This window comes from Schistocerca gregaria, chromosome 7 (assembly GCF_023897955.1).
Source record: "Schistocerca gregaria isolate iqSchGreg1 chromosome 7, iqSchGreg1.2, whole genome shotgun sequence".
Classification (NCBI taxonomy): Eukaryota; Metazoa; Arthropoda; class Insecta; order Orthoptera; family Acrididae; genus Schistocerca; species Schistocerca gregaria.
The window spans coordinates 404,386,131-404,397,792 of NC_064926.1; the positions used below are offsets into that span (position 1 = coordinate 404,386,131).

Consider the following 11,662-nt stretch of genomic DNA (forward strand, 5'->3'; position numbering starts at 1 on the left):
CAGAAATACTTGGCAGAAATCCAATCTGCATTTGGATCGCACTTCTTTGACCCATGTGCAGAAGTGTTTCAGTATACTGATGCATCCATTTTCATTAAGCTACCACAAGAATTAAAAAATCTTAGTAGTAATAAGAAATAAATGTCATGTGACTAGGTCCTCCCGTCAGGTAGATCGTTCGCCGGGTGCAAGTCTTTCGATTTGACGCCACTTAGGCGATTTGCGCGTCGGTGGGGATAAAACAATGATGATTAGGACAACACAACACCCAGTCTCTGAACGGAGAAAATCTCCGACCCAGCCGGGAATCGAACCCGGCCCCTTAGGATTGACATTCTGTCGCACTGACCACTTTTTTTTGTGATCTCATTTTGTTCGTTATAGTTCGTTGTAATTGTTCGTGGCGGACGTTCCCTGACGACCGTTGAACTTGACCTAGTCACTCAGTTTTTTTTTTTTTTTTTTTTTTTAATTACAGAGAGCAGTTAACCCTCTGACCGAACACACTGAGCTACCGTGCCGGCACCACTCAGCTACCGGGGGCGGACATCTTAGTAGTAATCCACGCGCTTTCGAATCTAAACTGAAGAGTTTCCTCACGGGTCACTCCTTCTATTCTGTCGAGGACTTCCTTGAAAAATGAAGCTGCTTCCTATGTTATATGCGTTTGCTTAGACTTAAAGCTTGTCTTTTTCGTGTTTTTTTTTTGGGTTAGTAAACATTTTACTTTATCTGTTGTTACATTTATGTTGTGATTTCATGTACTGACACGTTCCATGACCTTGCAGATTTTCTCTTCAATTTCGTCCAGCGGAACTAGACGTGTAAAATAAATTAGAAAAGCATGTCGTCAAAGTGTTTATTTCTCTGGTAATGACTAAGCTGCTATTGTTAGGTGCGGCTGATCCTGAGACATGCGGACGACGTGCAGCAGGCATCGAACAGCAGCCGCCGGCGGTCGCACCACCAGCACCGCAGCCGACCCCGCAGCCACCACCACCATCACCACCACCGCCACCAGGAGCAGCACCCGCGTGGCGTGGAGCGCCAGCAGAAAGAGGACGAGGACGGCAACACTGCCACGGTGCGGCGCCTGCTGCGGCTGGTCTTGGAGCAGGGGGAGACCATCGCGGAGCAGCTGGCGCGCCTGGGCGAGCGCGACAGGCAGATCAGCTCGCTGGAGCTGCGCACGCACCGCCGCCGCCTCAAGCGGCTCGGCTCCAACTACCTGCTGGAGGCGTACCTCGGGCCCGGAGCCGCGGACTCGGCTCGCGCCGACGGCACCGGCAGCGAGGCGCCGGCGGCGCTGGGGGCGGCGGGGGCGGAGGACAGCGGCGTCGTCAGCGACACGTCGCCTGCCGCCACCAGCTCGGGGACTGCGGACTCGCCGCCTGTCACGCATCCTCGTGTACCTGTGGACCACGATCACGACCACGACGCCGATCTCTCGGATGACGCCGTCAGCTCGGATGGTCAGTATATTGTATCACGCCCGTATTCTGGCCAATCTATTTGGTTTTATTCATACTTCATATTAAACACGTAGGTATCTTTCCAGAGGTACTAATACTCGCTGTATTCCAGGTCAATATCAACGATGTCCCTTTCACTATGACCTAGCAGAAACATTGGAAGAATTTTTTATTTAGAGCTAGTGTTGAACAAATATTTTGGCCGCAACACAAACAGAAGACAGTTCCTTTAGTTTACAAAACAGGGTCTCGCGTCCGTCGGCCGTCGTAATTTTAATATATTATTTTTATTGTTGCCGACTTACGTGATGGGCCTTAATAAAAATGATATTTCATTTGATTTTGATTTACGATTCAATGATTTTGTGAAGTTCTCGCTTTTAACAATATAAATCTTAAATTATTTGTTACGTTAGACTCACTGAATCTTAAAACATGAGCATATACGTTGAACAATGGAATAAACTTTTCATACTAATTTCCTCGGCTAGTCAGTTCACTTTAAGGCAAAAAATCTTTAGTTATTAATTACAATGGCGGCCCACACACGCGTGAGAGTATTTTTTCTTACCTCTGTTAACCATTGAATTGTAGTTGGAGACCTGTCTCTGGCTCTCGGATATGGTACTGAAAATAAGAATCTTAAAGCTACGTATTTTCTGCAACTTCGTGCGGTTGTGGAGAAAAATGAATATTATATCGGGCGAATTTTTCGCTTACGCTAATTTTTATAAGTTAATATCGCCACGTAATGGCGTCATTGGCTGCATCGGTCGCTGCGATTGTTGAACTGTAAATTACTTGGATGCAGGTTCATTCAAGGAAGGCGGACATGAAATCGGGATCACCTCTTACAAATTAAAAGTGAACAATAATATTAAATCAATATATTGTCTGCTTACTTCGTACAAATATGCTTACATTTGGTTTCGGAAGTATCACTAACTTCTGGGCACATAATTTCAATTTATCGAAACTGGACGTATTTGTCGCAAGGGAGTTAACCACGATCCTTGTTTACAGAAAATATGCTTATTTTTCTGTCCGTTGACCGCTGTTAATGTTCAATATGGCTTCATACTCTACAGTACGGGAGATGGGCTGCAGAGGGATGCAGCAACTGTCGTCGTAGAAAAGCTGGACTCGAGCAGAAATGATTAGCGAACAAGTTATCATAGTAAATACGAGGGTCACTCCAAATTAAATGCACATTATTTTTGTAAAAATACATTTTTAATTCTGCATGTATGAAAGTTGTACAGTGTGTAGATACATCCTTCCCGCTCGTTTTCAAAAATAGTTCAAATGGCTCTGAGCACTATAGGAATTGACTGCTGAAGTCATCAGTCCCCTAGAACTTAGAACTACTTAAACCTAACTAACCTAAGGACACGACACACATTCATGCCCGAGGCAGGATTCTAACCTGCGACCGTAGCGCGCTCGTTTTCAAACTTAGTTCACCTGTTCCCGTGAGTGTCGCCGTCACAGCATGTCTTCAAGATGGCTGCTACACATGACGTTCCTCAGAAACAACGTGCTGTCATAGAATTCCTGTGCTGTGAAAACGAGACAGTGGGAAACAGCCACAAGAGTTTGAAAAAAGTGTATTGAGATGCTGCTATCGATCGCAGTATAGTTAGTCGGTGGGCAAGCAGTTTACGTGATGAAAGCGGGCAGGGCAATATTGAGGACTGTCCTCGCAGCGGCTGGCCTCGTACTGCACACACTCCAGACAATGTGCAGAGAATTGGTGACTGCTGACAGACGCATCACAATGAACGAATTGTCACGCTACGTTGGTATAGTGGAAGGAAGTATTTGCAGAATACTGGAAGTATTCGCGTTAAAAAAGGTTTGTGCCAGGTGGGTTCCCAGGATGTTGACAGTGGCTCACAGAGAAACAAGAAAAACGGTATGCAGCGTACGTTTAGAACAGTACGAGAATGGTGCAGATGAATTTCTTGGAAGAATTGTGACAGGTGATGAAACATGGCTCCATTATTTTTCACCAGAGACAAAGAGGCAATCAATGGAGTGGCATCATGCACATTCACCCAAGAAAAAAAATTCAAAACCACACCTTCTGCTGGAAAAGTTATGGCTACGGTGTTTTTCGATTCCGAGGGCTCTTGCTTGTGGACATCATGCCAAGTGGAACCACCGCAAATTCTGATGCATATGTGACGACACTGAAGAAACTTCAAGCTCGACTGAGTCGTGTTCGACCACATCGGCAAAAGCAGGACGTTTTGCTCTTACACGACAATGCACGGCCACATGTCAGTCAAAAGCCACGGAAGCTATCACAAAACTCGGATGGACAACCCTGAAATACCCACCTTACAGTCCTGACCTGGCTCAATGTGACTATCATCTCTTTGGGAAACTGAAAAACGCTCTTCGTGGACAAGGTTTGAAGATGATGACGCCCTTGTGCACGCTACCAAACAGTGGCTCCAACAGGTTGGTCCAGAATTTTACCGTCAGGGTATACAGGCGCTTTTTCCAAGATGGCGTAAGGCAGTTGAGAAGGTTGGAAATTATGTGGAGAAATGAAAATATTGTTCCTAAAGAATGTACCTACACACTGTAAAACTTTCAAATATGTAGAATAAAAGAAGAGTTTAAAAAATTGTGTGCATTTCTTTTGGAGTGACCCTCGTACAAGATTTACTTAACTTGTTTTTCTCCAAGTGTACGAAGACTCATTACAAATAATGCAGCAAGAAGAACAGTCCAGCAGTCTCGATGCCAACAACGAAAGAACATTACGACCACCAGGTCCCGCATCACTGCTGTCAGCGTCTCATGGAAACCTGCAATTCCGTTGCCAACTTGGCGACGCCCATGGGGGTGGTATCGATTCGTGATACCACAGTTATTTATTTCAAAGTGACCGGTTATGGGTAATGTCACCCGTCTTCATATCATCTGTCAAGTTACAGAGTAACCTGTCGGAATGGCACTATCACTTCACTGCCTTATACTTAACATATAACGTACTGTTATATAGTATATGACAGCCAACTGACATTTCAGCTACGACCGTATACTCTCCAACTACTACTTATGATGATATGAAGAAGTGAGATTTCCAGAATGAGATTTTCACTCTGCAGCGGAGTGTGCGCCGATATGAAACTTCCTGGCAAATTAGAACTGTGTGCCGGACAGAGACTCGAAATCGGGACCTTTGCATTTCGCGGGCAGGTACTCTACCAACTGAGACACTCAAGAGCGACTCACGCCCCATCCTCACAGCTTTACTTCTGCCAGTACCTCGCCTCCTACCTTCCATACTTTACAGAAGCTCCTGAAAGAAAGCATATTGCGGAGACATGGCTTAGCCACAGCCTCGAGGATGTTTCCAGAATGAGATTTTCACTCTGCAGCGGAGTGTGCGCTGTTTTGAATCTGCCAGAATGTTTCAAATTAGTGCACAGTCCCCTGCAAAGCCAAAATTTATTTTATAAAGTATCCTTAAGCTGTGTGCCCGCATCACCCTTTCGTCCAGGAGCGCTAATCAGACTAAGGTACCCAGGAGAAAGTCCGTTTGGTTAGGAAAGCAGCACAGAGAATAAGTTCTGTCTTGGACGGTGAGTAGTGCTTGGTAGAGCATTGTCCCGCAAGAAGTCAAGATTCCAGGATCCAGGTTCGCGTGTTGGTCCAGTATACAGTTTTAGTCGGCCAAGACGTTACACAAAAGAGCATTTGTACTGGAGAATCACAAAGATTTGAATGTTGATTTTAAGGGCTAGTCGAGATGAATGTAATTGGAAATACAACTATAGTTTAGTAGGACACGGGTGCTTTTTGAAGTTGTCATTGACTTCTTCACCAAGTTACATTACTAGTATTGGAGTGTCATTTTTCAGTGTCTTACGATGTCTTACTATAGGCTATGTGATCATGAGCGATTATTCAAGACAGGCCCTTGGAACTGATCAAATACAAACTGACAAAACGCGCGTTCGAGTTCAGTAAACGACCTTTTGTTTGTTGGGACACGCCTTGTTGAGCATAACTACTTCTAAATCTAAATCTGTACTCTGGAAGCCAGCTTCCGTAAGTGGTGGAAGCTGCACAATGGACCGTCATTTCCGTTTCTCCTACTTATACATCTAAATCTATACCCTATAAACCAGTGTACGGTGTGTGCATAATTCTGCATAATGGACCACCATATCTGTTTCCCCCTCCCTCCCCAAACTCCTCCTGCTCCTTCCACCTGTCCGATTCGATTCAGAGTTGGAATGTAGAAAGATCCCGAGTTTCTCAGGATGCTGGATGCTTGCAAAGTTTCGCTGTCAGAGTGTAAAGTAATATAGATTGTGTAAAAGTGTGTGAAGTGATATAGCAACTGGCCATCAAAATGGAAGCAGGCAGATGGACACTAAGGGGTAAAATCCGCCCATACTGTCGCAGTAAGTAAGAACTAAATTTACATCCATATCGACAGATAAACAAGTCATGGCGATACATTAAAGCGTGTTCCATCCACTTGTCACAGAGCCAGCACCCAGCATTATGCTAGAAATAGTGATGTAACCTCCAGACACCATCTGAAGATGAATCTAAAAAGAAACTTCCTGGCAGATTAAAACTATGTGCCGGACCGAGACTCGAACTCGGGACCTTTGCCTTTTGCCGGCAAGTGCTCTACCAACTGAGCTACCCAAGCACGATTCACGCCCCGTCCTCACAGCTTTACTTCTGCCAGTACCTCGTCTCCTACCTTCCAACTTTGCATAAGCTCTCCTGCCACGAGGTACTGGCAGAAGTAAAGCTGTGAGGAGGGGGCGTGAGTCGTGTTTGGGTAGCTCACTTGCCCTCGAAAGTCAACGGTGCCGAGTTCGATTCTCTGTCCGGCACATAGTTTTAATTGCCAGGAAGTTTCATATCAGCGCACACTCGACTGCAGAGTGAAAATCTCATTCTGGAACCTGAAAAGGTTCACAAACCCGTTCATCGAGTAAAACATAGTTATTCAAAAAAGTGACAGGTTGCAGTTTTACGTAATTTATTTACAGAGCTAGAGATGTTTCCCAAGATTGGTGCTTGCAAAAACCATGTCGATTCCGATGTAGGAGTTGTTGTGCCAGCATAAATGAGGTGAAGAAGTAATTGTGCGACGATAACGAGACGATCGTTTTATTCCAGACTCGGCGGTCCCGGACGACCTCTCGGAGCGCGTGGAGCTGATGGAGCGGCTGGTGCAGCTGAACAGGCGCCTGGAGCGGGAGGAGTCGGCGCTGGTGCGGCTGACGCTGCAGGTGCGCTCGCTGCAGTCCCAGCAGCCGCAGCCCCGCCACGAGGAGCCTCCAGCCGGCGGCGACGAGCTGGAGGTGCGGCGCGTGCTGCTGGAGCGGCTGGAGGCGGCGTCGCGCCAGCTGGAGCGCGGCCGCGCGGAGCTGCAGAGCAACGAGAGCGCGCTGGCCAGCGCCGACGCGCAGCTGGCAGAGCGCCGCCACCGCCTGCACCTGCTGGAGAGCCAGTTGCACCTGCTGGACTCCAGCCTCGACTCCAACTCGGACACGGGGCTCAGCTCGCTGCACAGCGGCAGCGAGGAGGCCGACGCCCTCTGCCCGTGCCCGCCACCGCCGCAGCTGCAGCTGCCGCTCGACACACTCGTCTGACCTGAAGGCAGACAACCCACGTCCCAGTTACCAGCCACGCGCCTGCCGCTGCAACCACGCTTTCATTACCAGACTACCGCAGTCACCGGCAATAAATGATAGTACCTGGAAACTGTGTGTCAGCCTGAGTGGACACGATACCATGTTTTACTGACGTACTGTATCACTGGTCTTACTACTAAAAACATTGGTCTATGCCTGCTTTTGGTTCTATTAATTATTCAAAATGTTTATTGTTTTTCCCATGTCAAGAACGTGATAGATTTATTCTTTCATTATTCAGAATAGCACTTGCCCTCTCCCTAATCGTATTATATGGTCATTTGTTCTCTATCCTCCTCATCTAATGCCTCCCACTATTCCTAAGTGTGTAGGTCAGTGTGCTCACCAGCCTGGCAAGAATAGCTCACACCTAACACCTCAGGTCATTTTGTACACTACTTTTACTTTAGATACACTTTCTTTTTAAAAAAATGAGATTTGGTCTATAAAACCAAACAGTTACCCTAACTGGTTATTGACGGCTGCCCAAAAAAAAACAGCTACCATTCTTGCGTTTACAATGTGTTCCCTTAACATGTTGAATAAAAACTGCTGCAACTGTTGTAACTCCTTTAATATAGGCACGACTGTTTTCATAATTTTAAATTACATTGTCAGGTGCAAATATTGAGTGGTCAGGTTACATCTGCAGACCAAATAATATTTGCACTGATGACGTAATTTAAAATTATGGAAGTGGTTGTGCATTTAATAAAGGATTTACAACAGCTGTAGCGGTTTTTATTTAGAATGTAAAAGTTCGGTTGTGGATACCCATCCAGTAAAAACTGTTATGTTCAGTTTCTTTAAATTAAACCTTCAGAACGAATACCTTTCAGTGACCCATCTCAGCAGGAATTTATACGTGTTTTAACACAGATAACATGAAAGACATTTTAAAACAGTAGAAAACTATCGACCAAGGTGTTATTTCTGAACAGACTCGCAATCACTTTCGTCCATACATTCGCCATCTTAAGAATATGTATGCATCAGAGAAACAGCTGCTGACTGTAAATCACAGTGTATGATAAAAATAAAATGTAATGTACAACTGCTCAATTACTATTCTCTGTAGACTGTCCGTTTTTTTTTTTTTTTTTTTAAATTCACTTCCATTCTTAGCTTTTAATATTGGGCGTGATTTCTGTTCCATTAACAGAATTTTGAAATTGTGCTCATATTTACTCAGATTTTCTAACCATCCACATACCTTCTCCACTAGAGATATTAATGGATATTATGGCAGTGAATCATGCAAATAATTTTAATTGCAGTGTCATAAGTGAATCATGCACATGAAACAACTTGATAATCACAGGACAGCATTCAGTTTTATGACAAATTCGTTCATGTTTATCTCAATATATGCATTTCAAGTATTTATCAATAAGATGAAACTCAATTATTACATTACTTTTCCAACCACAACTCATAAAAATTAAACACTTAATTCACAAAATATGCATTGTTCCACCCATACATGTTAAGTTAATCTCCATTCTAATATGGTATGTTCCTTCAACAATAGACAATATAACTATGCACCATACTATGCAAATGCACAAACATACAAGTATTTCTACTGACGAAACTTACTCGTTTTGTGCATGTTGACATTTTAACAAACAAATGGCACTTTTAAAAAAATTAACTTATCACCCAATGTTCTGTTCATATTTCTTTCATTAAAACTGCTAACAAAAATGTCATTTGTGCAACTTTTCATGCTAAACATACATCACACAGAAAATACAATTTGCTTGATGGCTTGTGCACAGTAAGCTACATAATAAAAATCAAATGTTGGTAGATATACCTGAAAACGAAACCATTTAACAAATATGCAGCTATTTTGACATATAAATGTAGGTACCTTTACAGTGAGGTGGTATGTACATTGTGCTTAAAAGAGTACCATAACTTGTAAAGTAACAGGATCAGTAAGTGTTCATGGTAATTTCAAAATGTTCTTCAAAATTTATTTTGTAATAGCCTTGATGGCACATTATATTACATTTACAAAACGTTTAGTACAAAAGAATAATTTAGTGAATTACTAACCACTAATATTCTTCTGACTCTTCAGGCAAGAAAGAAAAATCTAACATTCTTAAAGATCCCCAGGGAATTTGGTGTGTATGTGTTGTTAGCATACATTTCGACTTTCTGAAACTAAAATGGAAGCAATTGTCGTTCAGGACAAAATAATTAGGAAACAGTGCTGCAAAGGGAACCTTAACAATCGAAGTGACCCAGTGTACATTTGCTTTGCAGGGAAGTGCTTTCAATGTATGCATTGACACTGAAATACTATCTGCAAATAAAAACTTTTAAAATCGTGAGATGATATGAAACAGTGATTGTGGAGTGCAGTGAGCAGGTTACCAAAACAGTTATTTCGATCACTTTTATCGAAATACGTTTTCAACCAAAAATTATTCTTGAAAGATAAAATTATCTGAGGCTTCAAGTCTCTTTTTTCAAGTTTTATTTCTGCGTCAATTTCTTCGAATTCTGTCATATATTTATTACCTGTAAATAATCTGTTATAAATAAATTTCAGACTATCACATGCTTCAAAAATGTAATGAAATAGTGAAACTGGAATGTTTTTGAAACTTTCTGTTGCTGTATACAGAGCTGTATAATGATGCCACCTCATCAGTGTGAATAAGAAATATTGTATATGGTCTACCGATATGGTCTACCTCAGAGTTACAAAAACGTTTTTAAACCATGTATCTATCGTAAAAATATTTCTGTTAATATAAAATAGTGTATTTTGTAAAGCGTCCTGTAAGTATGTCAATTAAATGTACTTTGTTCTGGTTGATACCACTAGTCACACATGTCAAGAGGATGCAGCATGAATAAAAATTTCAACAGTTTTATTACTTATTACTTGTTGTATTTCAGATATTCACTTTTATTCCTGACGTTTCTCTAGATGTTTTCAGGGAATAACAAAATTCCAAGGAATATAGGAGGAAACAAAATAATCATCAGCACAAGTCAAAACATTAGTCAGAAGCTCATCCCACATCCAGAAAGACGATAACACACAACCAAATTGCATTAAAGCGTATACAGTATGGATATATTGATTATTTTTAACTTTGTTTCGATAGTGAAGTCTAAATTTCATTAATATCTTAAGGCCGAAATGGGTCGAACTCCATTACACCTCATCACAACTTGAGCTATCTCTTATTTCATGTAATTACACTAGTGTTTTCCTTACAAATAAATTCATAGTTTATTGTAGTTTCAGAAATACATGTATAATTGTTAATAGTGCTGATTATCTGTACATTTAAGAATCGTTTAAAACTATATACCATACCTGAACTCCGATATTAAAAGAACATGTAGTAGAACATCTCGAGAGATCACCTATGCAATTTATGAAGAATATATGGGAACCATTGTTAAATCGTTTATTTAGACTGATTACCAGGTTGGTGCAAATGGACGAAGACTGGCTGTTTTGCTTTAACTCCATTCCGACTTGTTACACATACTGAATGCAGATTATACTCCACTAAGTACAAGACATACGTGTCTTCTGTACTTACGCGCTGCTAACAACAGTGACGTAAATTCTGAAATCTGCTTTGTTATAAGTTAAAAATTAAGTCATGGTGAAGAAACTCTGCTATGATTTTATTCATAGCTGTTGGTTCAAATGGCTATGAGCACTACGGGACTTAACATCTTAGGTCATAAGTCCCATAGAACTTAGAACTACTTAAACCTAACTAACCTAAGGACGTCACACACATAATGCCCGAGGCAGGATTCGAACCTGCGACCGTAGCAGTCCCGCGGTTACGGACTGCAGCGCCTAGAACTGCATGGCCACCGCAGCCGAAATAGCTGTTGTTTTCTCAGAAACTGTAATATGGTACATATCTTAGCATGAAATTCAGTCCTTAGTGGCACAGCTATTTTTATTTATCGGTTTTGATATATTAATCTCTCATTTTCAGAAGCCTGTAATATTTGGGATAATATAAATCATAAGAACTTGCCATACATTTATGTAAAGTGTAAGACACTATAGCGTCTCTTATAAAATGGTAACAATTAGGTCAGTCATTTTAGATATTAATGTTAGCAATAGTTCATGTGGTACTACGGGAAATGTCTTTTTAAATGTGTTATATATAACATGGTTTATACAGCTTGGTTACGGTTTTGATACGCACTTTGTTTTATACACAAAAAATGCACAGTTTAGGACATGCCATGGCATTCTGCTTCTGTATAAATATGTATAATACACAACTTATATTTTATATAAATGTATGGCAAGTTTCCATGTTTTATATCATCCCAAATTTTGTAGGCTTCTGAAGAGGACAGATTAATCTGTCGAAACTGGTAAAGAAAGAGAAAAATAATTGTGCTGCTGATGACTGAATCTTATTTTGAAATTATGTTAAAATTCTGTTGTTTTTAAATGAAGTTTGTTGGTCATACTTTTTGCTGATGACTGAGTAGTTT

The 11,662-nt window shown here is 41.8% G+C and overlaps 1 protein-coding gene across 2 annotated transcripts in view; it reads left to right on the forward strand.

The window, feature by feature from the left end:
• Window positions 1-10,054, forward strand: part of LOC126281863 (ras association domain-containing protein 10-like) — a 1,002,113-nt gene extending 992,059 nt beyond the window's left edge. For both annotated transcript variants that reach the window (XM_049981129.1, XM_049981130.1), the window contains 2 exons: window positions 896-1,472; window positions 6,636-10,054. In XM_049981129.1, coding sequence (XP_049837086.1) covers window positions 896-1,472; window positions 6,636-7,111 — 1,053 coding nt within the window. In that variant the 3' untranslated portion in view covers window positions 7,112-10,054. The remainder of the gene's footprint in view (window positions 1-895; window positions 1,473-6,635) is intronic.
• The last annotated feature ends 1,608 nt before the right edge of the window (window positions 10,055-11,662 follow it).